Raw genomic sequence first — 27,907 nt, forward strand, 5'->3', positions numbered from 1 at the left:
TCATTCGGTACTACTCCTGAGTTTACAGATTCATTAAAATTCTTGCTAATGGGCTTGCAATTTCAGGTGCCAATTCCTTTAACATTCTTGGATGAAGAGTATCTGGGCCCCCCGATTTAGTCCCATTAAGCTGTTTCCGTTTTGCTTCTACCTCAGATATGGTATATCTACCTCTATATCCTCCTTCCCATTTGTCATGCTACCATTATCCCCAAGATCCTCTTTAGCCTTATTAAGACTGAGGCAAAGTATTGTTTAGATATTGGGCCATGCCTAGATTATCTTTAACCTCCACTCCATCCTCAGTGTTAAGCGGCCCCACTTCTTCTTTCTTAGTTTCTTCTTATTATATGGCTATAGACCTTTACTATTGGTTTTAATTCCCTTTGCAAGGTCCAACTCTACTCGACTTTTAGCCTGTCTCACTTTATCCCTACATGTTCTGACCTCAATTAGGTAGCTTTCCTTGCTGATCCCTCCCGTCTTCCACTCCCTGTATTGCTTTCTGCTTTCTTCTTAATCACCTCTCTGAGATGCTTGCTCATCCAGCTTGGTCTACAACTCCTTCCTATGAATTTTTCCCCTTTCTTGGGATACAGGCTTCCGATAGCTTCTGCAGTTTTGATTTAAAGTAATCCCAGGCCTCCTCTACCTTTAGATCCAAAAGTTCTTCAGTCCAATCCACTTCCCTAACTAATTTCCTAAGTTTTGAAAGTCAGCCCTTTTGAAATCAAAAACCCTAGTTGCAGATTTTTTTTGTTAATCCTTCCATTTAGTTTGAACTGAATTAGCTCATGATCACTTGAGCCAAGATTGTCCCCTACAACATTTCTTCTATGAGGTCCTCGCTACTCACCAAAATTAAATCTAAAATGGCATCCCCTCTCGTCGGTTCAGCAACTACTTGATGAGGAATCCATCAGCTATCGCATCTAGGAAAATCTGAGCCCTATTATTATTACTAGCACTAGTCCTCCAGTCTATGTCTGGGAAGTTAAAGTCTCCCATGATCACAGTTTCCATTAGTATTTACTTTATTAAAGACATTAAAAAGGGCTCTATCCATATCCAGATTAGATCCCCGGAGGTCTATAGCACACCCCAAGCACTATCGTAGGAGAGGCTTTACTAGTTTTCTTCCCCAATGTAATTTTTGCCCAGACGGACTCTGTCTTATCCATTGCATCGCTTCTATTCTTTACATTCTACCTCATCATTGATATACAATGCTACTCCACCCCCTTTACCTTTGTTTGTCTTTCCTAAACAGCACATACCCTTCAATACCTGTAGCCCAGTCATGACTACTATTCCCACCATGTTTCTGTTATCCCTATAATATCTGGTTTCACTTCCCTGCACCAGTAGCTCTAGTTCCTCCATTTCGTTACCTAGGCTTCTCGCCTTGGTGTATAACCATCCTAATTTTTTGCTGTTTGGCCTCGCTCACATTTTGTACCCTATTAGGCACAGTCATTCTACAGCCAGTATAACCTATTAGACTAGTATTCCCACACTGCCCTCACTCCTTATATGCATTCTCCTACCCACGGCTGTATCCTTTCTTACTTCGCCTTCTTCCCTCTCAATGCTAAAATCTGGCATGGAGATTTCCTGGACATCTCCCATCCATCTCCCCCTAATTCCTAGTTTAAAGCTCTCTTTATCAGTTGTGCCAGCCTCGATCCTAGAAGTCTATTTCCTTCCCTACTCAGATGAAAGTCCATCCCGAGGAACTGTCCTCTGTCCGTGAATGCCTCCCAGTGGCCATACATCCCAAAGCCCCCTTATAGCACCACTGCCTAAGCCATCTGTTGACCGGTCATAATCTTGTCACACCTTTGTTGCCCTTCTCTAGGAACAGGAAGGATCCCGCTAAAGATCACCTGAGCCCTCAATTTCCTTAAGCGTCTTCCCCAGCCTAGCATAGTCTCCCTTAATACTTTCCAGCGAGAATCTAGCCGTATCATTTGTTCCCACATGAAGGATAATTAGGGGATTCTTTCCCGCTCCCTTTAGGATCCTTTTCAACCTCAGGTCTACATCCCGTATCTTAGCACCCGGAAGACAGCACACCTTCTATTCTCAGGATCAGCTCTAGTTACAGGCCTGTCTATTCTTCTGAATAAAGAGTCCCCTATCACATAGACTTGCCTTTTCCTGGTGACGGTGCTATTCTCCAGTCTCTCCCCGTTCCCTCTGGCTGCAAGTTCTTTCCATCCTATTTTCCCTTATAATCCTCTTCAACCCATCCTGTATCCTCCTGGGGTTCATATTTGGTGTAGTCTCCCTTGACTCTTCCGCTTTTCCTATAGGCCTAGCCTCTCTTCTTCTCTTACCCTTCTATCTACAACAAATACCTGCTGAACCCCTTCTTCATTTTCCAACTCTGCAAACCTATTCCTAAGCTCTATTTCTCCTTCACTAGCCTGTCTTTTCCTCTGCCTGGTTCTTTTAGTCACATGTTTCCACTGACCACTTTCCTCACCCAGTCTCCCCTCAAAATTCCCCAGCCCTGCTTCCATCTGTAAGTCTGAGCTTTTCCCTTCAGATACCTCATATCTTTGCTCCATCATTTGCTCAAACCTCTTCCTAAACTCAACAAGACTTTCCACCTGCATCTCCAAACCTCGGATCTTTTCCTCCATCAGCTCTATCAGACGACATTTCATGCAGAAAAAACTCTTACCGGTTCCCCCCTCCAGGATCATGTACATACCACAGCTTCTACATCCAGTGATCCTCAATGTGACTTCCACTACAGGAGTCACTCCCACAGCTGCCTCTGTATCTGTCATCGCCTTCCCACCTAAATCCTGTTAATCTGGGAAACACAAGCCACACCAAAAGACACCTCCCCAGCAAAAGCAAACCCCAAACAAGCACCACAATACGAACTCCCACTCAAACTCCCCTGTTTAGAGATCCATTTGCTAGCTCCTGTGCCGCTGCCTGACTGGCTGGCTACGTTTATAGGACCCCTAGTCAGAAGCCCCACCCCCTAAGCAGGGCTCAGCTGCTCTCCAAGCACAAAGCCCCTACACACGCGCGCGCGCGCGCACACACACACTAAAAATACAAAACCAAGTACAACTACCTTCTCCTCCAACAGAACTCCCACTCAAACTCCCCTGTTTAGAGCTCTGTTTGCTAGCTCCTGTGCCGCTGTATTACCTCTGATTCCCCCAAGCCTTTGCACCGCCGCTGAGGAATGTGGGAAATACGTTTCTGTATTGTAGTTTAAATAAATTATTACTCAAAGTTCTGTATTAATAGGCCTAGTAAGGAATCTGTTTGTCAAAAAACATATCCTGCATCTTTTTTTCGTTGTCTGTATTGTTAGATATACTTGCGGACAGGTATTTTGAAATAAATTGCCAAAATAATTGAAACTGCCTTGATTATATTGTTTTGACAAATAAAATATGCCAAATTCTAAAATACTATATGAAGAATTTTTAATTTTTTTTGGTCCAGAATTCTCCCAGGAGTAAATACCAAAGAAGGCTGTTGTACAAAATACATTCATTTACTTCTGTATTTTAAAAGGTACTACCACCAGGTGACAAGATTGTGCACTGCTATACGATATTTGACAAGACATTGTGGCAGACTGACAAGAGCCTGCAATATGCTTAGTGAACTTTGAGTTGAATTAAACCTTATTGAATTAGTTTAAATGTCTTTGGAGTTCATTGTATTGAAAATGAAATTGTGTATGTGGTACTGTGGGATTGTAAGTATTTCCATGGGAAGGGTAAATAGGAGAACAGCAGAGGCTGATTTGGCATATTTACTCAGCTTGTGACCCCTCACAAGAAGCCACCCCCGGAGAGGTGTGCAAATACTAGTTCCAATGGGATTCTCCAGGGACAATACGATCAAACACTATAATTGTCATTTACCTTTCATTAACTAACAGACCACACTCACCTAACAACTGACAATCTCCCTAGCAAGAAGAACCCTGTGCCCCTACTAACGCAGCCTACACAATGAACTAAAATGAGGCATGCTCCCAAGGTACAAATGCACCTCTTTCCTTTGACTGGTTAGGGAGAGGGACTCACCTGTACTCTGAGAGGCCACAGCCCATCAGATTCTCTCAATCCCAATGACGAGTCTTCAAAGCTGCTCAAGTTATTCCTTCACTGTTTAATGCAGCTAATGGTGAATACAGCTGGAGTGTATGCAGATAATTCTCAGTGGCTATTGACCGCTCCAAGGGGTGCAGAGTTAAGGTTATATACCTTAACTCTGTTTTTCCTGGTTTTCACAAATTGGGGTATCATGGAACTTGGTATTCTGGAGAGGCACAAACTATCACCAGGCAACCTTAACTCTGGGTTAAAGTTTTTTTGCTACTTAATTTTCTTGTTTGTTCTTTTGCATGGAGCTGCGTTGAGAGAATAGGCTTGATCTGACAAAAACCTTTGGTTTTCATTTCTGTGTTGCTTTTACAAACCATCAGTTTAGAACATCATTCACCAAAACTTGTATATCTTTTTCCCCCCTAGTTTCTATTCTGACCCAACACTTTCCTTTTGCATTGGAGACTAGTCCGAAGTTAACAGCATTAGGCGAACTGTCATTTTATTTTATTTTATTTTTTTTTTAAAGCTCTTGCATTTGTCCCCAGAGACCGTAAAATAAGTTGACTTTCTTTTGGCAGTGTGTGTATCTTCTAGATCTGTCATCCATTTTATGGACTAAATATTAAAGCAGGGGATCTCAAACTGAGGGTCGGTACCCCTCAGGGGTCACAAGGTTATTATATGGGGAGTCGTGAGCTGTCCGCCTGTACCCAAAGTTCCACTTTGCCTCCAGCATTTATAATGGTGTTAAATATATAAAAAAGTGTTTTTAATTTATACAGGGGCTTACACTCAGGCTTGCTATGTGAAAGGGATCACCAGTACAAAACTTTGAGAACCACCATATAAAGGTTATTAGGGCATATCTTAATCTTTCCTGTTTTAAAAACTTTTATGTCAGATCCTCAAACCTTACTCCTTACTATGAAACAGCTTCCCTTAATGGCTTGTTTTTGTAAATATGGTCTTGCCACATAGGAGGAACTGCTAAACATCAGTTTCATTTTAATTTTGCTCCCTTTTCATTAATCTTTGAAAATTTTCTCAATGTGTATATAAAGTAGTAGAAGGGTTGTTTCTTCCAGAAAATCTGCACTCCCAACAGTCTGCCCACAACTACACAGAGACTTAATTTACAGATTTTTACAAATTTTCTCATGTATTTTGGCAAAATGAATAATCCAGAGAACAATGCTGACTCTATAGGGAAAAGCTAGACTGTGAAAACATCTGTTAATCAAGACGACCCAGATTATATATAGAGGTGGGCACAGATCTCAGTGAAATTTGTCATTATGCTGAACAAACTTCGCTTCCAACCAGTTTGTTGTACATGTTGGTTCACAGATGTACATGTGTCTTCATTAAGATTCCTCAGGGCTGTCTTTTTTTGTAAGGCATTTGCAACATTTCAGTCCAGGGCATTGATCAAAAGCTTCCAGTAATGCTGGTTTTTCAGTTTCTAAAATGGTGTGTTTGGTGAGAAGGGGAGAAACTGGAGTCCCCTTCCTCCACACATCACTTTGCCAAAAAAAAAAAAAAGCCTTAAACATCAGGATTATTATCTTATAACTGCATGTTCTGCTCGTCTCAGTAATGATACCTGATAGGAGTATAAATGTTTTGTTATAATATGAAGTGGATGAAATATTCTCTTTTAAATTAATCTACATCTAGTCTTAATTTGTGTCCATCTAAGGGGTAGGATCTTTTCATTCTCCAACGGTGAAACGTGAAATACTTCAGTAAAAATGTTGATCCATAATATACTTTTTTTTTTTTAGTGTGTATAGTGATCCTGTCACAGGCTTAGCACTTTAATTCCTTCTGAGTAACATTGTAATAGTATGTCAGCAGACTGAGTAATTCTGAGTTCCGTATCCCCATTATCACCTTAGATGCCCAGTTTGAATTTAGTGACTTAATCTGTGTGTTAGTAAAAGTATATTACTCAGAGTGAATTTAATGGTAACTGCATGAATTGTTGTGATACAAGAACTAACCGATAAGCCGAAAGGAAATAGTTGTGGGGGTTGGCGTCTGGAGGCAGTTATTAGTACTATGTAGGATGGGAAAAGAACTAAAGTGTAGAAACCCAAGTTAGGAATTTGAGACATCCAGAAAAAGGGTTTGTAGGGAAATAATGACAAAAAAAAAAACCTTCCCCTGTTTAGAAAAAATCAATTAGTTTAACTATTTATATTGAAGCACAATACTTTTTCGTGTGTCCCAGCCAGCATCAACAAGCCAGCCACGCTGGTTGCCTTGTATTTGCTAGTTGGCAGTGCGCTTTTGCAGCAGTATCCTAAATTCCTTTCCACTTCACACTCTTGAGCTGTAATGCACAAAATTGGAGTGTACAGAGGTTATGTTCTTTCATTAGCAATCAGTGTCTGTGCATAGTGCAACATATTACAATCGCTATCTGAGAACTAGTAATAAAGGTTCCCTTCTGAGATTTAGCCTTTCAAAAATCGAGTTTGAGGTATGACTTGACAATTCTAATTTGATCTGTGTGCTTCTCAGGTGTTTGAAGAAACTGGCTTTGGATATCAAAGATTACATCTGCAAAGATGACTACATTGAACTACGATCAATGATCAGCTAGCACGCTTGTACACATCATTCCAGGATGTTCCAAAGGACACAAAATTCACCCCAAAACCAGAAGAGAAATTCGGGTACAATAGTTTGATTTATTTCTAAAGATTTTTCAGGTTGCACTACCGTCAGCAAAGGTTGATTAAAGCTAAATATTAAACAAAAGGGTGATGAATGCCCCAGATGGAGTAAAAGCAGCATGTCATCACTTTAGGTTTTTGTCACTTGTCTGCAGGTCTGATGTGAAGACTGATTGCTGCCAACTGTTCATTATGACACTTGGCTCCATCATAAATTGGCACCGGAGGTGCAGGTGACTCTAACATAAAGCACATCCCACTTTCTCTCTTCCCGCAAATATTTTTGCAGTTAACCTTTTTATATGTCTTAAACATATATTTTCTGTAAGGATATAATATTAAGGATACTGTAATGTTAACCTATGCAGTGGAAGAGGAAAATGGGGCTTGCTTTATTTCTATAAGCAGTCTGTACAATCCAGACCTAGTGTATAGATGGGTAGCAGAAGATAGACTTGGCTGTGAGACACCATGGGAGCCACCATTGTGTGAGAGAGCTGAACTCAGTGGACTTCTAGGAAGCTGTTGGGATGGAGAAGGAAATTAAAGTACCTGATTGCTGAGAAGTGCTTGTCACTGCCTGTGACATTCCTCGCCTCCTGAAACTTGAATTCTCTCATCATACAGATAACATTTTAATTTCTACAGCAATTTTTGTTTTAAGACTAGAATTACTGCCAACTTTAGCTATATCTTTTGAATACTACGTGTAATAGGGACAACAGCACACGATTAAACATTCCTCTTCTCCCCCTTAGGTTGGTTCCCCAGAGTTGTAAATTGCTAGCTCCTTGTTAAGCACCCTCTTGACTGGGTCTAGTTCAGGGGTTCTCGAACTTCATTGCATTGCGACCCCTTTCCTGACAACAAAAATTACTACATGCCCCAGGATTGGGGACCGAAGCCTGAGCCGGCCTGAGGTCCAGGTTGGGGAGGGGAAAAGCTGAAGCCCAAGGGCTTCGGGAAGCGGGGGGAAGCTGAAGCCCAAGGGCTTCAGCCCCACCACCCAGGACTGAAGCCAAAGCTGAAGCTCAAGGTCCCCGGGCTGGGGGAGGCCAGGCAAAGCCGAAGCCCCAAGACTTAAGCCCCGGGTAAGGGGCCTGTAACCTGAGCCCCACCGCCCAAGGCTGCAGCCGAAGCCTGAGTGACTTTGGGGTCCCGACCCACAGTTTAAGAACCACTAGTCTAGTTAAAACCTTGATTTCCATTTTTGTGTTCTGGGTAAAGGCCCTTCAGCATCTCTCATGTTCTCCCCTGAGTGAGTATCATGTGAATTGCAGAACCTGCTGGAGCATCCAGCTGAACTGACTCATGGAAGGGGGTTAACTGGGGTTTTGTATATTTAATTTCTTTGTTTTATACCCTGTGTACTATAAAGTTGTGATAGTTAAAAACATCTTTTGTAAAATCCTCACAATATAGTATAAAAGGCATTTGCCCTGCGTTCCCCCTTCCCTCCCCTTTACTTTTGTTTGCTTCCATTTCTTTGTCCTCTACCATAAGCAGGGATTGATACTCTCAGGGTGTTTTTCAGTTCTATTGACATCAACATAATGTGTGCTGGGGCATCCTCTGAGTGGCTGATGATGATCTGCTTCTGTTTGGTCATAAAATAGGATGGGTTGGGGGAGGTGGCAGGGAGACAGAGACAAGCTTTGAAAGTTATTTGTATCCTCTCTAGGGCATTCAGTGAACAGTCATGAACTACCATATATACTCATTCAAAAGCAGATTATTTTTTTTTTTTAGTAAAAAAGGAAAGCATCAGAGAAGTGGGGTCGGCTATGAATGGGTATAGAGAGGGGAGAGGCGGGACACAGCCCCTCCCCTCAACAGAGGGAGCAAGGAGAGTCCCCAGAGCCAGAAGTGAAGAGGTGAGGCCAGAGTCTCTCAGCTTTTGGCTATGCTGCTCTCCCCTCAGCCTCCGAAGCAGCTGCAGCTCTGGGGCTGGCAGGCTGCAACTCTGCTGCTTGGCCCTGCCCACCAGAGCACGCTGTGGCTGTGCCACCCAGTCTGGCCCGTTGGAGCAGGCTGCGGTCACACTGCCCAGCCTGCCGAAGCAGCTCCGGCCAGGCCAGACATCCTCCACTGACCCTCCCCAGATAAGGTGGGAAGGGATGGGATGGTGAGAGTGTGGAGTCCCGGGCTAGGGATTGGGTCATGGGGGGGTGGTCACCGGGTTACTCCCCTGACCCCCAGCTTCTCCCCCCTTCCCAAAAAAAAAATTTCCCCATCAGTTGCTGTCCTGGCATGTCAGGGTAAGCAGCTGGTGCACCGGGATACTTTTTGTTTACTTAGGTTTACCTCCGTGCCTGCAGACGCTCGAGGTAAACAAACCATCTCAGCCCACCAGCCGCTTATCCTGATGGCCCGGGAGCCAAAGTTTGCTGACCCCTGAATTATAGGGTCGGTTTATGAATGGGTCATAAAAATTTTTCAATTTTACTTACCCATCTTGGGGGTGGGGGTTGGTTTATAAACAAACTGGCTTATGATGGAGTATATACGATATGTTGTTGCAGACTTTTTATTTTAAATGAACTAACTTTCAATAATTGAGGTATTGTGTACTGCATTCCACATTTTAGGGATTCTATCATTTTACAAAAAGAAAAGGAGTACTTGTGGCACCTTAGAGACTAACACATTTATTAGAGCATAAGCTTTCGTGAGCTACAGCTCACTTCATCGATGCATCCGATGAAGTGAGCTGTAGCTCATGAAAGCTTATGCTCTAATAAATGTGGTAGTCTCTAAGGTGCCACAAGTACTCCTTTTCTTTTTGCGAATACAGACTAACACGGCTGCTACTCTGAAACCTATCATTTTACAATTTTTATGTATTGTAACAGAGAGACAATGGGGTACAATATCTTTTAATGGACCACCTTGGTTGGTGTAAGATACAGGCTTTCAAGTTGCACAGAACTCATGTTCAGGTCTCTCTCATGTTCTGGGATCAACACAGCTACAACAACACTGCAGACTTGCATTGTCATGTCTGTTACATTGTGGTTGTGGCCAGAAAAGTGATCAGCATTTAAAATAACCTGTATTGTTCAGCAGCTCTGTCATGGTTCACTAATTCAGACTCTAGCTGTAGTTTTTTGATTTTAAAGAAAATCATTGTGGATGATGTGTATTTGCTTAAGTCCCTTGATGACTTCACTAAAGTAATTACTTTTTTCTGTGTTTCAGAACATTGAATGGTTCTCAATTGACAAATTACCATGCCATAGAAATGACATGACCCCAAAGTCCAAGCTAGGTTTGGCACCTAACAAGTTTTTCATGGCCATTCCCTTCATCAGGTATGTTCAGGATAAGCCAAAGTCTAGCCTCTTGTTTTCAGGACACTGGATTTTGTTGACAAAACGCTAACTTCTTCACAGACCATTGAGAGACTGGCTTTCTCGAAGGTATGGGGACTCCTCTGATAGTGACAATGGATTTTCGTCCACTGGGAGCACACCATCCAAGCTCAACATGGAGAAAACAAGGTAGGAAACTAGATCGTTTTGACATGTCTGTCAACAGTATTTTTATAAATCAATGGCTACACAAAGCAGAAGAATGTCCACTCTTTTTTTTTTTTCTCAGAATGGGTTAATATAATAGATTATAGAGAGATCCATAGAACTGTTAGTAGGATGGAGAGGTTAATTAGTTCCCTAATGTGCTTGAAACTACTTGTATGGAAAATTTTAGAATATGGCAAAACTGAGAGAATGTCCCGAGTTCCTATATGGGAATATGAAAAGCAAGTGAAGGAGAAACTTTTTATAAAACTGAAATTCTCTATCAGAAGGTAGAACAGGTAGATATGCTTTCTAAAATAATCATTGTAGTGCTGAAAGGAAGGAGAGGTGCCAAATCACTAATAGTCATGATACTTAAAAGTAATTTCAAAGTAATGTCAATTTCAAGGAAAGTTGGATAAAACCAATGTTGTCATGGTGATTCGGGGGCCATTGAAAAAATGATCTTGTAAAGTGTGAAATCACAGGGAGATCTTAGATCAAGGGTGGCCAACCTGTGGCTCCGGAGCCACATGCGGCTCTTCAGAAGTTTAATATGTGGCTCCTTGTACAGGCACCGACTCCGGGGCTGGAGCTACAGACATCAACTTCCCAATGTGCCAGGGGGTGCTCACTGCTCAACCCCTTGCTCTGCCACAGGCCCTACCCACACTCCATCCATTCCTGCCCCCTCCCCATAACCTGCTATGCCCTCACACTTCACCCCCCCCCCCCGAGCTTCGTGCGTGCCATGAAACAGCTGATCGGGAGGTGCGGGGATGGAGGGGGAGCTCTGGGAGTGCGGGGGGGGGAGCTTATAGGGGGCTGCTGATATATTACTGTGGCCCTTTGGCAATGTACATTGGTTTCCTAGCAGTCATGTGACTGAGCAACTTCTCAAACCAGTTCAGGTTGACAAAGGGAGGTTCCCCATCAGCAATCTGAGTCAGTTCAGCACCCCCACTCATGTCATAAATAAAGTATCAAGGTGTACCCACTTGGTATCCATGCAACACTACAAGTGACAGGATTCTAGAATAAGAAATCTTCTTTTTACTTGTCACATACTATTGCTTTATAAAGTCATATTTTTTCCCCCTTGTGCATAACTTCCTCAAAATAAGCAAAACAAGTTTAGTGAGTGGAGAGAATATTAAGGTTAAGATCCAGTGTTTCAGCTTATCTTGTAAAATTGTCTGGAGAAGCAGAACAATGTGTATTTCTGCTCTGATCATAATAGTCTTGAATCAAAGTTCTTTTGCAGATAATTTTTTTTTTCTTTTTAAATGGGATAGATCTAAACTTCGTTATAGCCAGCAGGTGTTTACAGATGGCTCTCCAGGAGACCAGTGGACAAAGTACAGACAACCACAGCAACAGAAGCCATGTAACAATCATTCTGAGATGTCTGAAGCTCTAAAAATAAAGGTAGGTTTAATTTCCAAATCCATTGGATTTGTTAGGACCCTTTAAAATCAGTGGTAGTGCTTCGTTCAGATTCACTTTTTTTTTTTTTTTTTTTTGGTAGGGGGATAGACTGTTTCGGGTTTATTGCTTTAAGTGATGGGACTTCATTATATCATGGAAAGGAGCATGTCTAGTGATTAGACCAGGGAACTAGGTATCAGCAGACCCAGAGTGTTTTCCCACCTCTGCCACTGGATTGCGGAGTAACCTTGAACAGTAGCTATAACTTCCTTGTGCCTCAACTTCTAAACCTTAAAATGATTTGAGGTACTTGGATGACAGTTGCTATACAAGTGGTATCATAATGCAGTAGGGTGTGACACTAGCACTTAACCTTTATTTGTATTACCTTTTTTGGGTGTGGCTGACTCAGAACATGAGGGGTAATGGTAGAAAGCAATATCAAGACACTTCTAACCAAAAGAAGAGGACAAACGGGGTCCACAGTCAGCCAATGAAACAGAACCACACATTGGTAAGATTGACAGCCATAGTTCTTGCATTAACACATTTTGGTGACATTTAACTGAGTGTGTAAACTGGGGTTTTGCTGATGGAATGTTAAATTGCATGTCCATGAAAACAGATCTAAATGATAGTATTCAATGTACGCACTGCAGGTGACATTTCTCATTCCATATATATGTACACTTGCAGAGTATTGAATAATATAATTTATCCAATTAGCATTTTGTAACTGAATTCTAATGCGTATTAAAGTGAACCTTCAATAGATGTTCCTTCCTTCCTGTAATAGTCCAGGTATTTTGACAGAGTATGGTCTAGTACTGTACATTGCAATGGCAAAATATCTGCTGCTTAAAAATGTGTGTAAATATTTTACTTGGGTATGGCAAAACCACTGAGTTTGAAAATGTAAAGTATATGCTGAGTCACTCCCCTCCTTTCTGCCTGGCTACAATTTGAGGTATAGGCTTTGAACCTATATCCATGGCACAATGGGATCAAGTTCTGCCTCAACAAACCCTGAATCCCATGACATTAACTTACTGAGTCACCATAAAATACTATTAATTCCCATCTCCTTACCACCATGCAAACACCCTCAGCTGGGTCATTGGTCAGAGAAAATCTTGTTAACAAAATGTATCTGACTGTTTTTGGCAGTGGTATTTTTTGGGGATGGGTTTTTCACCGTGCTCTCCCTGTGGCCTGGTTCTACAACCTGTGCCTTGGCTCTTGCAATATTGTCCATTTGGCCAAGCTCAGAAAACTGCACCATCCCCCCCACCCCCACCCCCACCGGGCCAGGGACTAGAGGGGATTTGTAGCCACCTTCAGTGGCTTATCTCCCTGTCTTCTTAGGCCTCATTTGCTGTACTATTGTCCAGGCAGTTCATCTCGCCAGCCTACACTTCTTTGGTTCTCCCCACTCTTGACTGAAAATCTGACTTCAGCTCTGACTTCCCAATTCCCTGCTATATGGTTCCATGTAACAGGGTAGGGAACATGCATTGTGGAGAAAACAAGGGAGCAACAGGGAGCTGCAGGCTGGGTCCTGGGAAAGCAGGGGGAGAGAATGAAATGTCAGGAGGTTGGTGACAGAAGAAATGTTGACTTCTGCAAACTCTCTGGGAAAATGCCATATTCTAGGAAGCATAGAGTACATGGGACCTTGATGAATGGGGCAGTTTACACTTTGTAGCTTTTGTTACAGGCAGTGGGCAGACTTGGGCAAGTATTAATGCATCAGTTTATGCGTGGTTGAGGTTTTAAATGTTGTCTTTACAACCATTAGGCTAGAAAAACTTTTTTTTTAAATGAAAACTGAGATTTGGAAACACAATTGAGTCAAGGGCTGATTTTTTTTTTTTTCTTTCTTCTTCAATTTTCATGGAATCTGTGGGGCCCTGCTTCATTCACTACAGGGGTACAACTTAAATCGAATTCCAGTTAGCAATTACTCTTGGAGCGTGCACTTCTCACAATATGTGCTTAATGCACCTCAATCTGCCCCTTTTTCTTTAAGCAAATAAGCATTTCCATTAATACAGTTTCCACATTTCAAATATTGGTGCGATACCTACACTCTGAGAGTAAGTAAATAGCTTGTCTTCAACTCTCAGCAGGCTGCAATAGCAAATACTTACAGGAAAAGAAGCTTGTTAGATTGTTTTAAAAAAAAAAAAACCCTTAAAAGAGAGAGTTGGCATATGTGAACTGCCTATTTCACACTTTCAAAAGATTTATAGGAGTATGCTCGCTAGATAATTCTTTATAGCAGTATCACAGAATTCACTTTTTAAAGCTAGATTGATAATAAATTAGCTGCTTTGATTTAAAACAAATATTTGATGCCTAATTAAAGAAATGTTGTCATTGCAGAGTGAACTTTCCAGTCTGGTATTAATTAGCAGTTACATTTATTTCCTTGAGTACTGTTAAAATTAAGGCATGTATTTTAAAGAGTATAATGTATGCTCGCTTTCTTAATCAGAAATGTGAGAAAAAGCTTAATCCAAGAAGACTTCAGGATAACTTTGAAACAGGCAAGTGTATTAATTTTCATTTTGTATGTGAACACATTAATTTGAAACAATTTTTGAGACTGCATCCACTTACTACAGTACATACCAAAAAGGGAAACCTTTTATTAAATGGAAGTTTAAGATCCCTTTCCTTAGTTGTGAAATCTGTAGGATGGTGGAATATACAGATGCTCATAGTTCACCATTGATGCAGAAAGTAAAGCACTGTATATCTGATCTGAGCCTTGGGGAGGCATGCCCGAGTGGTGGTGATTTGAAAAGGCTTTTCATGGTAGTGTAGGAGCTGGAGTATCTGATGGTGCAAGGGCTGTTCTGAAATTGCCACCACCTGACTTAAGGCCCCCACGGGGCTCTTTAGCCCCTTCTCCAGGTCTCCACTTTGGAAGGGGATTGTGTCCAAGCAGTTTGTCACCCTAACTCAGGGGTAGTCAATAGGCAGACTGCGAGCCAAATCCAGACCACCAGAAACTTTTGAATGGACTGCAAACTCTTTTCATTTACTTGTTTTCTCTGGAGTCTGGAGATTGACTATATCTTGACCAAGAAATTTGGACCTTGGCAAAAAATTATTGCCCTAACCTGGGCTTTGCAGAAGAGAATTAACCATTTGGGTAAAAACTGCGGTTTATGTAACTCCTACAAAACTTCATTGGACCAGTAGGTGGCCAATAAAGCTAAGGAATTCCTTGCTACATTTTTTGTTTGAAATGATGACCAAACTGATAAAATCGCCAATGTGAATAAATGCTAATTGAGCATAAGTTTAATGTACAGCTTTTTAAACCTAAATAGTAGCATATTTTCAATGACCTCTTTGTTGATCAATACAGTTGAAAGTTAAGTGGTAGAACTCTTTTTTTTTTTTTTTTTTTTTTTAAAAGCAGATGCAGCTGCGTATGATGTGTGTTTCTCCATTGAAGACCTGCTGGAACATACAGAGGCACACTCTGTAGCATGTAATGGTCATTACAAAATCACTTTCTCATCAAGAGCTTTCTTGAGCTTCAAGTTTGACCATGATGCCATAATGAAAAGTTTTGACCTCTGACAGCAAACCTGTTATGGATGAACAAAAATCAAAGACTGATCTTTTGCAGTTGAGTGGGTTTCTAATCCAGCCTTACTCCTTCTCAGGTGTTTTTATTTTTTTATTTTTAAAGCAATGCAGGGACTGAATGATGATGATTGGAAAGGATTCATTCTTTTTGCAGTATGGAAGTGGCATAGTGAAGTGTCGCACTTTAAATGCAGTTCTGCCTTTATCCACAAAAGTACCTTTCCAGTGTTTGGTTCACTAGTTCCTGCTGTTGCATGAGAGGGCATTTTTTTTTTTTTAACTTTGAAGTATTTTAGTGTTGGCTGTATACTAACACACTAAACTTTGAACCTGCTCCGATGTAAAGTTGTTGGAACACTCAGTCTTTATTTTTTAGTACTTTGCTGTAGTATAGCAATTAAAGTAATTCTCAGAGGACACCCATCTTCTCTATCCCAGCAATGTTGAAATCTTGGAGCGTCTGTGCTTTTAAAAAAAAAAAAATTTTACAAATTTCAAGTCTACTAGTTTGACCTCATGTTTGCAGTTCTCTTCTTCTCTCCGGTTGTCTGCCGATGTTCTCTCCTCTCTATCATGCTCCAACTCATTTCAGAATGACTTACAGTCAGTAGAATTCAAAACTAAATCCATGGGGTCCCATTCTGCCCTGACTTGCACCTTTTCCTCGACTGTCTTCGGTGGGGATGCGCTTGCTGAACAGAACTTGGCCTTTCACACTTACTTGTTTCTGTTCTTCCTTTATGTCCATTAGAACTGTTCTCCAATAGCAGAAAATGGGTGCAAGCCTTCTTTCACTTGCAGCTGCTTTTAAGATGCAGAAAGGAAAAGCTAAATTTTGTGGAAAGGGCATTCTTATATATACTAAACATTTGTAGTTGCTGAATGTAAATAAGCCTCTGCAGGTCCTGCTGAAGGAAGGGGAGGATTGAGGCAGATGTGTGGATGACTAGAGAACGTCATGTGCCACCTAATGGTTTAGTCAAGTTTGCAATAACTGTTATAAGTGTCCATTATTGTGTTCTATACTGTTGTCCTTGGAGGTGTCTAGTGTAATTGTTCTCTCTCTCTCTCTCTCTCCAATAGTACTGCATTTGATATTGCACTTGCATCTTAATATCTGAAAACTGTAACTAAAAATGAATGAGGCTACAGCCTTTTAATAATAAGTATATCAAAGATGTGAAAAAATTAGCAGTAGGAATGCAAATGATATTAAGTGGGGGGAAAAAAATCACTGGTCATACATTCTTGCATCATGATTCACTTGAGAGAGTAAAATATACATTTCAAAAGCATTTTATTGGGGATTGGGGGCAAATGAAACTCCTCACTTGTCTCAGCAGCCATTACCTATATATATATATATATTTTTTTTTTAAGTGGATGGTTTTCCAAAATTAAGGTAGGTGGGTGTGATGTGTAATTTGGAGGACTGAATGACTAAATTGTCTTCTATCAATGGCTGTTCCAAGGCTTCGTACATTCTCTGACCACAGAAGATATGTTCACCCACAGACAGCCTTCTATATCTTTGGTGTGGAATCCACAAAACACAATCCCTGTATTCTTGCAAACACCCTATAATATCTATTATCTTATATTTGCCCTCAATAAATAGCAAGTTAGCTTATTTTTATATTCTAATCTTTTCATCCCTTTGGGCTAGGGAATCTAGTAATTTTCGGTTGTTAAAACATTTCCCATTAGCCAGGAAAGCTGGACTCCTGTATCAGTTAACAGGAGAAATAGATTCCAGTTTTTCCATTTGGATAAGAAAGTCTTACAACAGGTCAGTTTACTTTTAGAATAGTTTTTCTTCAGTCGTTGAAGTGACTCTCTTTTTCTTCACTCTGGTGTGGTGGTGGCAGTGGGTTGATAGCCAGAAATAATGTTCAGAGGTTGCTTAAATCAGAAAGGCCCAGATCCTCAAAGTTATTCGGGTTTCTTAACTTCCAGTAATGTCAGTGGGAGTTAGGTGTCTAATACCTTTTGAAGATCTGTGCCTAAATGCATATGTCCTGTTATTTTTAATTGAGTGGGATGAATAGTAAAGTTGGGGGGGTGGGAGGGAGGGATGAATGTGTCAATTTACCTATTCAGATCCAAATGAAAACCAAAGTTTTGTTCAGTCCTCTTAGTCTAAGTAGTTGATTTCCCAGCAATAAGTGTCTAGCTCCTAAGGAATCAGAAGTTAATACTCTAACCTCCAGGCTGCTAATGCCAGTGAGTTTAATGAGATTCTCAATGCATGATTAAAAAATCAAGCTTTGGAAATCTTTATTTCTGATAGGTAGGTTGACTTTTCAAATATGTCCCTTTTATGCTTCTTCACTTAATGCACCATGGAATAATAAGGAGAAGATTTATAGAGCTGTGTGAACTTTAAACTTCACTTGATGACAGTTTGGGATGTGAAATGGCTCATAGCAATATTAGAAGAGAGTGCATAAATGGGATATGCCTTACTGGGATCACTAAGTGTAGATTTTTTTTTTTTTTTAAAGCAAAAGTTTTCATTAATTACAAAAATACCTGGCTTCCTCACTGACTAATCCCAAACAAAGGCTGCAGAAAACAGGCCTGATTTTTATGAAATCTAGCATCAGTGTGAGAGTTAAAAATAAATTTGATAAATATGCAATAATTTCTATTTCTTTGTGTACAAGGTACTGTTTCAGAAATATGAATTCAGAATGTTCATATTTGTATTGACATAGTTTCCTCCTTTCTTGAGGTCTCAAACAGCTTATTAAATGTGTTTTGTATATGACCTGCATTTGGGTTTCAGGGTGCCCTGCACTGTGAACGTTTCAGATTGTTTACTCTTACTAGTTCTGTATGTCCTTTTTGTGTGTTTCATGTTCAAAATGTTAAATGAATCATTTTATACTTGTATTCCAAAGTGTAGGAGTACACCTTACAGGAATGTCTGTAAAAGAGTGAAGAAATAGCAAATGGATGATTGAGTTTCATTCAGTGGATTTTTTTTTGTTTTTGAGAGTGTGTGGGCATTTGGAGAGGCAAGATTATCTAGTGAAATTGGTTGTGAATGGACTTCAGAGATCTAAGCACTTGTTGGGGTGAAGATGCTTGAAAAGTAAGCATGTCAGTCTACTGTGCTTGGAATAAAACAAGTTGCAACACTCACCTGCAGTTGCTAATCACTCATCTGTAACCTTGAAGTTAAGACTCTCATGAAATTGAGGAAGAATGTTTAATGGACAAAAAGCTCAATGCAGGTACTGGAAATTCTGGAATTAGTTCACATAGCAGTCTCTAGTACTACGTAAACAGTAATTTATTTTAGTTATTTAGTGCAGTTGTATGCATTTTCCCTCCAGTTCTTTTTATGCAGTGTGTGGGGTTTTGGTTTTTAATTTTTTGAGGATTTTGTGACTATAGGCTAATTTAGCATGTTTTGTAACTTGGTAGTCTTTAAAAATTTCCATTTTTCAATACACGTGTGGTATTGAATCCTGCACAGAGTTTGAGGTATGGAGATAGAGGTATGGAGGGGGAAAAATATTTTATTTTATTTCACAATTAAAAGCTTCCCTTTCTGTATGTTTAGATTGTAGTAAGTCTCTCTCTCTCTTACAAAACTACAGGTTTACATGCTGTGTTCTGATCGTAGTTTACTTTGGAGATCTACAAAAACAATTCACTGTGTTTATACTCTCTGTTTTAAAATGCTGCATGTAATGTTAAAGCAAACTATGTAGTCTGGCTATTCCTAACATGTTTCCAATCAGATTGTCATTTTAATATGAAAAGTGCATTTTCTTCTGTGATCACTGATTTGAAGTGGTTTTTTTCCAGTGTGATTTGCCCTCCTCTCCCCAGCCCCCACTGCCCTCATCTCTGGCTGGCCTGAATCAAGCTCTATATCTGTGTTGGTACTTGAGGTGTTACTGTTGGGCCATATGGCCAGTTTTATAGTGTTAGCTCAGTGAGCTTTTCATTTTCAGCTACCTGATTCAAATCGTGATTTAATAAATCATACTGACTTCTTCAGTCTAGGAGCTAGAATGTCTTGAATTATTCCAGTGTCTTTTCTCTGGCTAACCCCAAGGTGCACTAATCTTGTAAAACTACATTTACTGGAATTTATTCTAATCTATATTGGGAAGCCAAAATTTTTGGAAAAGTATGCTTGTGGGATAGCGTAAATCTCCTTTATAGACTTTAGTTTGCAATTTAAACATAGGCACAAGATGATGATGTTTTTAGTTTTGTTGATAGAGGTTTCAAACTGCTTTTGGAATTGCGCTAGACCAATGATTTTTTTTTTTTTCAACCTTTTTTATTTGTGGACCCTAAAAAATTTTGAATGGAGGAAATCTTAGATATAGTCTGTGGGTTCCAAGGGGACTACAGATCACAGGTTCAACACCACTCCCCTGGACTGAATTTGAGTCCACTTCAGCATTTTAGTGTTGAAGCAACCAAAATATTTAAGATGTGGAGTTTATACATGAAATTAATTCACCCATAATAGAAAGTGCACTATGAAGGCTCTCTTGCAGCAAATGAGGCTTGGAAAGGTAAGCGCTGGTCATCTTTTTTTTTTTAAATGTTTGTAGCAGTGTTCTTATTCAACAATGGAAAGAGCAAGAGTGGGCTAAAAGCTAGTATTTGCACTGTGTTTTATACTGTACATGAGCACTGATAAGAAATGCAGTGTTCTTTTCCAAGTGTGCATTTCAGTACTGTTCCAAGTAAGTTTATAAGCCTTACTGGGAGGGTGTGACACTGCATGTGTAGCAGTTCCTTCCTTCATGGTCACGTTCAGGATCGTGCAAGAACAAATGTCTCAATTTTAAATGTTCTTCTACTGACCTAATGCTTGGGTTTAACTTTGCATTTTTACTTTAATCTAAAGTCACTGTAAACATTGACTTTCATGGTTTCTAATGTGACTCCAGTTTTAAGACAATCTGTAGGAAACATGAACCAAAATGATGGTATGTTCTGTATTACAGAAAGGCCCTATGCTCCTGATAGTTTGCCAGCTAACACATGCAGGATATTTGGGGAGGGAGCAGGATGGGATTTAAGGAGTTTTACTCAACTACTTGGGAAGGTATCTCTTCAAATGATTTCTGGGTGAATAGGAAGAAAAAACATACCATTTGGTAATTCTGCAGGAAAAAAAGCTTGTGTGTAGAAGTAACTTTTGTTCATATTTAATTTAACAAAACTATACCATGAAATTGTTTAAAACATTCATACAGTATAAATTATTTGTTCAAAAGGTAAATTATACAAAGAGGTGAAAACTTTTAATTTGCTAGTCTCTAATATTAAGATATGTAATCCAAACTTCATAGTAATAAGATATAGAAAGCATGTTCTAAATGTTGAAAGTACCACAAATTTTGTGATGAGAAATTCAACAGATTTTTTCAAATGAGATGGTGATGTACATAAAATGCTATAATTAAAACTTAATTTGCTTTCCTGATTGTGACAAGAACGTGATTGAATCTTGTAAGCTCTCGAGGATATTTGAATTATTACAGTAGGAGGGGATCACCTTTTATTCTCGCCAGTTGAGAACAATCCTGTTACATAACAAAACTATTAGATGAAATGGTATGCTAATAAATCCTAAAAGCTACTTGATTTCTAGAGAGCAAATACATTTGTCTTGTAACAGACAACCACATACAATATCCAAAGAAAAATTATTCCATGCTGTACAAAAAATGTCTAAGTTCTGTGATTGTCTTGCAGAAACTTAAGCAATGACAGGGATTAGTTCTGGGATCAGGAAGTATTCTGTTGTCTAGGCCAGGTATGAGTAGTACTTTAAGAATGCGGTCCATCTTTACTGACTTAAATAAAATTTGTAGTATTATACTAATTAAACACGCAAAGTTACAGGTTTTATTTAGTTTCTGTGAGCTAGTCCTCAAGAGCACTGTTCAACTCTTCAAATTTAGGTAAGATCTGTAACCGAACTAACAGATTACGTGCACTTTTGAAGCATTGTGTACATATCACTGATCCAGAAATTGAAGCACATTGTTTGTTAGATAATTAACATTTAGAGTCATTGGCTGTTTCTTTAAAGCATTTTTTACTGTCAAAATTACAAAGTATTTGACTTTCTGGATAAAATTGTTACTGTAATAATGAAGTATGAACATAACTGTTGGTGGTTTGAAATTTCATGTCTGTGCTGCCTGGGGCAGCAGAATACTTGTACTGCAGAATGTTTTGACTTATATTGCCTTAAATGCCCATTAGTAGCACTGATTCTACATGTGCCACTTACAGGAGCATAAAAGTTTTATAGCAAGCATTGCTAAAGTTAAAACTGACTGGAGCTGGATTCTGAACTTTTTAAAGACCAATGTGAGCAGGATATGTTTGGAACATTGGCTGAGAGCATTTACTGTCAAACCTCAATCAGTGCTTTTAAAGTATTTGTGAAATGGAGTGGTTTGTCATTAAAAGAATCTCATGTGTGCAACTGTCTGTATGTACCCTTCCATTTAAAAATGTTTGCCTTTTAATGTATACTTGGAGGGCCTGTTTCATATTAAATTTGAAGAGGAGTTTTAAAGGAGAATGAGGTATCTGCAGACTTACTTTTAAGTTTTTAATACGGTCCTGGAAAGCTGTCCCAACTTTTTTTTCTTTAAAGAATTCCAAAGTATGGGGGAATGGAAACATGGTAAAACTTCTGTTTTTCTAGTAGAAAAACAGAACAACTCCACTTAAGGCATCTATACTAATGTTAGAACTGACATAATTTAAGGACATTAAGATTTTTTTTCAGTGTTGTCAAAAGAGGTAGGTTCGTTTAGTTTGTACCACCTATTAACCATGTATTGAAAGCTTAAGTTTTAGAGTGTATGTAACTAGTTACGGAAGTGAAACACATACTTTAGCATTAGAAATATTTATTCAGAATATAAGAACATTTGTAAAATAAAGTATTATAAATGTCTCTGTATAAATAAATGCTGTTTTTACAATTCTATATCAAACACAAAATAACTATTTTACAGCAGCTAAGGAACTAAAAAGCAGAACACATTTTAAAGCAAATCAATTAGGTGAAAAGTCTCAAATTACAACATATAGTACAATGTTAAGTGATATTTTTAAATGAAAAACTTCCAATATAAACAGTGGAATACTGAGATTAATGCAAACTTAGTCACATGTGCTTTGTAATAACTAACAATACATTCAAGCTGGTGTAAAGGTTTTTTTATACCTTTTTAATTAGAAAAGTACTTTTTCAGAACAATATGAAATATAAAATTTCATGCACTATTTGACACTCAGACAATTTTTAAAAAAGTCATTAGAACAAGATACAAATTAATACACTGTTGCACTTGTCTGTAAGAGACTGAAGGAGAATTGACTAGGTTCTTATAAATAGAACCTAACTCTTAGCTATTGAACTCAAATGAGTTTTGTTTTTTTTAAATTGTGGGAGTTGGGTTGCAGTGTCTACAGTTGATGTAAGTTACTTCTGAAGAAGTTAGAATGCACACTTGTCAGACTACATAATACTTCGAGCTGGTGTTTCAAACTTGAATTATACAGCTGTATAATTAAATATTAGTTTTTGGAATTTACTGTTTTAAGGTGGTCATTTTTGTAACTGGTGCACTAAGGCTATGGCTACTTTTAACCTATTACAAGAAGCACTAGAACATTAACACACATTCTTGATTGGTGTTAAGCTATTTCACCACTATTTCCCATTGGTCCTATTCCCCACTCCCTTTTTCTAATATACTAACAAATTAAGCAGTACTTTGTAGGTACCCACATCTCACTTTTAATTGTTTGAAGACTCCATAGCAGAGGCTGTGACAAAGCAAATACTGTCTTGCGCATCAACATCATGGAAGAAATGTTGGGTAGGTTACCTTTAATCACCTTGATATGATTATTTGCTGTAAACTTGCATCTTTACAGCATTCTTAAAATGTATTTGAAATAAACTCAAAAGGTAGATTAAAATTGGCACTATCACAAAATAATAATAAACTTGTACCTCATTCCTCATCCCTTAGAAATCTGAGTAAGGTGCTGGCTCAATATTCCTGCCTAATGAAATCATCTATATACAGGACAGGTTCTACTCAGCTCAGCACTATTTTGGACTGACAAGGCAAAGCCTAGATTTGAAGTGATATAAAAACTTCTACTTAATTCAAAACAGTAAACCCTCTATTAAACAGAAACCCCTTTCCCTCTTATTGAAGGAAAAAAACAACCTAAAATCCCTTGCTTTTCAACTTAGTAAGAGACACTATCAGCAATTGTTAAATTAAGTGGTAGCCCAGGTGTGATAAGTTGTACAGCTGTGAACAGGCCTCATAAAACTGATACTAGGAAAAACAATCCAGCAACCTCGGGTAGCCAAACCTATATGGGGAAGAATTTCAGCTGTCTCAGGTGCTTGTTCTAGATTTGTTGTTGCTGAGTCCTCACAGTGGCTTCCCCCAGAATATTGCATCAGGATCTGTCCTTGTTGGCTAAAGCCTGTGGTCAACAACTTTGGCTTCAGGAGCACGGGCCATTTCTATTTTAAGGCTAAAGCCACAGCCATGACTTCCAGGGAGCCTACCCCCTTCTGCAAAAAATTCCTGCAGGAGTTAAGCACATCACAAATCATATCACCTTCAGTTACAAATGCAAAGCACACCTCACCCTTGCCTTTTCTAATATATAAACCGGGCAGAATTTTCATTTAAACAACTTAAAACACTCCCTTGGGAGAGGATGAGCGAGAACTAACCACCAGTGCCAGATCTTAGTAACTTTGCTTAATGGAAGGCACTCAGATACCTTGGTGAGGAGGTCAGTATAAAAGGGATCTAACACTGAACTCCTGTAGCAGGAATAAAGAGTACAGTGACTTGCTTTCTTCCCTCACACAAATTACAAAGGAACAAGGAAACGTGAACCCTGCCCTTGTGTCCCTTTTGTAGCCCTGAACCATATGCCTGTAAGTTTGGTGTGGGTTTTTTTTTATTTCAGTCAGCTCTCATTGCTTGTCAGGCAGTGGGTGCCTCCTGCACAAATATATTTTTCCAGCGTGGAGATTGCTTTAGCTTACACAGAATTTTGTTAGTGAGCCATAAACTATCTGGGTTAGCAAGGAGCCTAACTGGTGTTATGGATGTAATCCAAACTGCCCCAGACAAAAATTTTGGCTGCATATTTTAAATGGGAAAGCAAATGCTTGGGGCATTTAGTACGAGCAAGCAGCTGCAGCCTTTACTTATCCAAAACTCCTGCTAAAGCTAATGTGAGCTTCGCACCCATTATCTAGCCACTTACATCTAGGCTTAAGCAACAGTGTTCAAGTCCTTAGGTCACGGTTAATGTAGGGCTGATCTCAAGGAGGTAACGAGGTTGATGACTTGAGTTCTTGAACCTGTGGGAACTGGCTTAGGGTTGTGCACACATTCTTTTAGCACCAGGAAAGTTTTTCCAATGATAAACAGAGGCACGTAGTCTGAGCCTGCTTCCACTAAAGTCCCATGACAAAACTCATTATTTTAGTGAATGTGGTACTGGACCCAAAATATAGAAACTACTTAAACACAGCTTTTTCTGCCTCATTTTAAAGAGGGGTTCTTCTTTTCAAGCCCTCTTCATCAGTCATCATGAGAAGTGGAACACAGGAAAAATGTCCACAATTAGGGACATTTGTGGGCAAAATAAAAAATTTAACATGATCTTGCCAAAAAACAAAACACCTTTCTATGCAGTGAAGGACAGTTCTAGCTTAGCAAAACAATTCTATGGACAGAGCTGCACTCGGACACTGGAAAATCAGTATGAATATTGCTTGAATGATGGGATTTGCAGTTCAAAGTGGGAGATTATACAGTTCTGTGGGTAAAGAGGATGGGCCCCACCAAACTAAAAGGTGGTACAGGTTGGCTTGAGCCAAAGTTCAACCCTGAGAGGATCCAATTGTTTTCTGACCCCCAGCTCTCCTTTCTGCCTTGGGGTTTGTTCAGGGCAGGCTTCATGCACTGGTATTAAAATCCACTCCTCCCTACTGCGCTGTATGTACTGTGGAGTGAGAATCTGCAGCTCCTCAGCACAGACACTCTTCAACACATGCAGTGCAGCATGGTGGAGCACACAGCCACTCCCAACCTAACCCCCCAAGGGTCCGCTTGCTTTCCCACCTGACCCAGACCCAGCACATGTAGTTGGGTCCCTGTAGTTTCAAGTCAGGTAGCAGGGCTCTACAAGGGGGCCCTTCGTTTGTAAGTAATGCTGTCTTCTTCATTTATACTGGTGCAGGAGACGGGGTTTGGCATTGTTGCAGCTTATGTTGTCTCAGATTTGCTACTCAACCTTTACAGCTTTTAAGGAAAGAGAACAGCGGCTGCCAAAGGGAAGGAGAGCATTAGAAACCAGCATTAAGAACCACTGACATTTAAATCTCACCTAAGGCAGTTTTTAACCTGCTCCCTAAAAAGCTGAAAGTCAATCCCCTCATTGTCCCTGTTTAACATCTAGAAGCAGCAAAGTATGATCCAGCTAGGAAGGCCAAAGGCTTAGTCTAGCCAAGGGTTACTCAGTGTAGAGAACCATAGCCACAGCTCTTTGGAAATACTTTAAAAGCTAAACAAGCCTTTAGAGAGAAATTCACATCAATTTAAACAGGTCTAGGAAACTCAAGACAAGTCCCAAAACACAACACATTCCTGTGTGACAAGTGGGAATGACAGCAGAATTTTGAAAATCCATTTGCCAAGGAAAGCACCTCAAGCTTGACCAATACTAAACATACCAGTGCTGTAGTAATAGCAACGAAGTTAATTGACTCCAGGTTGATTAAACTGATGAGGGTGGATTGTTTTACTTTAAGTGCTCAGACAATCTCCGTGACAGTGAAAACACAGAAGTCCTGTGAACAAGGCCCAAAGGAGCTGGGATGCATGCCATGTCTGAGACTACGCCTTCTGCTTCCTAGAGGTGGCACCCTGATCTCTGTGCTTCACTCAGCCTCTGCTAAAAACACCTGACTCATTCAGTCTTACCATGTGCTAGCTAGTATGGCATAAGAAACCAACTGGCTTGAACAGAGAAGTCCACCTACATTATAACAGTAACTTATTAAAATATAGCCTATAAATATAATTTTACAACAGCCATCAGAAGGCTATGTTCATAGAACTCCTACTCACACAGTACTAAGCCAGCTCATTTGTTCACTCATTTTGTGTGTATCTACATGTATACGCACATTCATGTGCATTTATTTTAATATTGAATAGGTACATTCCTTATAAGTAAGTACCTTTTTGTACTACATAGTAAGTACAGAGAGGGTTTCTGCCTCTTGTTCTCACACGGGTGTAATGGAACATTATGCTGGTCTAATACTACTCTGCATCTGACAGAGGCTTCTTTGAGGAAAACCTTGTCTATAATGTATTTTAGAAAAATAAATCCAACTTTTTCTAAATTGACGGTCAGCACTACCCTATAACATGAAGGACAAAAACTTCCTTGTAACTTCCTACCCAATCTTGGCCCACACCCCCTGCACTGTAAATAGAAAGCATGTGGCCATATAGAGCCTGTAAGGGCATAAGAAATAAAGCAGAATTGTAGACTTGCAGCAAGAGCTTTCTAGTTGCTGTGTTCAGGAATCCTGCCTGGGTAAAACATCTCTGCATTAGGAGTTCTCCTCCTACATCTGTTGGACTGTGGGGAGTGTGGAGAACTGCAAGTTTGGTGCAGGGTACAAACCAGGCTGCCATCTTGCACACCTCCCCTCACCAAACACGTACATACAATAGGTGTAACAGCAAGTCTTACTGCAAGATTTCAGGACAAAGAGAACATGGTGGCTGGGAGATCTATCAAATCAGCTTAGTCTGTGCCCAAACAAACATACAAAAGCATCTGAATGAGTGCAATTTTGGTCTTATCTTGGGAGTAAATTAAAAGCGAGGGAATGCATCAAGATCAAAATTGGAGGGATGATTAGGATGAGGATAGGAGATAATCCTGCATGTGTGTATATATACACAATTACATATACCATGAACATAACCTTGGTATGATGGGAAACTTTACCTTCAGGCACTGTCCATTTCAAGCAATCATCAATAAACAATCCTTTGCTTAAGCTTAAAATAGTCTCCCCAGTCCGCCTGGCTTGATTTGACAAAGCCACAAGGCTGATCTATGCCTGTTATGTTTCAGATCCTTAATAGTGTTCACTACCTAAAATCAGTCAAAAAAACCCAACTTTTTTAATTTGTCATATATATAATTTTAAAGCGAAGTTTCATTAGTGTGAGGTCTTGAGTTCTCCTCCTCCAGCAATGCTATTCTTTGTTTGAGCATCCTCACTTGAGTCTCATGCCTCTCAACCATGGCCATCATTTGTGACTCCAATTTCTTCAGTTTGTTTTGATGCTTCTTCTTTGCTTTTTCATAAGCTGCCACAAGGTTACTGTTAGAAACAGACAGCAATACAAGATCATCAACAAAGCTAGCTCTAGTTAAGCACCTAGAAACAGACACCCAAAATCAATTGCCAAATTTTCAAAAGTGGCCAAGGGAT

At 39.7% G+C, this 27,907-nt stretch overlaps 2 protein-coding genes across 8 annotated transcripts in view; one reads left to right on the plus strand and one right to left on the minus strand.

Annotated features, from left to right (window-relative positions):
* DCP2 (decapping mRNA 2) overlaps positions 1-21,800 on the plus strand; it is a 36,585-nt gene extending 14,785 nt beyond the window's left edge. The window contains 10 exon segments of the mRNA XM_038402673.2: positions 6,621-6,641; positions 6,643-6,685; positions 6,688-6,713; positions 6,716-6,775; positions 9,974-10,086; positions 10,168-10,275; positions 11,589-11,721; positions 12,134-12,235; positions 14,219-14,270; positions 15,155-21,800. Of these exon segments, the coding sequence (XP_038258601.1) occupies positions 6,621-6,641; positions 6,643-6,685; positions 6,688-6,713; positions 6,716-6,775; positions 9,974-10,086; positions 10,168-10,275; positions 11,589-11,721; positions 12,134-12,235; positions 14,219-14,270; positions 15,155-15,318 (822 nt within the window). The 3' untranslated portion in view covers positions 15,319-21,800.
* Positions 21,801-21,976: 176 nt separating this feature from the next.
* MCC (MCC regulator of WNT signaling pathway) overlaps positions 21,977-27,907 on the minus strand; it is a 355,688-nt gene continuing 349,757 nt past the window's right edge. For all 7 annotated transcript variants that reach the window (XM_043514732.1, XM_038402671.2, XM_043514734.1 and 4 more), the window contains one exon: positions 21,977-27,796. In XM_043514732.1, coding sequence (XP_043370667.1) covers positions 27,616-27,796 — 181 coding nt within the window. In that variant the 3' untranslated portion in view covers positions 21,977-27,615. The remainder of the gene's footprint in view (positions 27,797-27,907) is intronic.

Source organism: Dermochelys coriacea, chromosome 5 (assembly GCF_009764565.3).
Source record: "Dermochelys coriacea isolate rDerCor1 chromosome 5, rDerCor1.pri.v4, whole genome shotgun sequence".
NCBI lineage: Eukaryota > Metazoa > Chordata > Testudines > Dermochelyidae > Dermochelys > Dermochelys coriacea.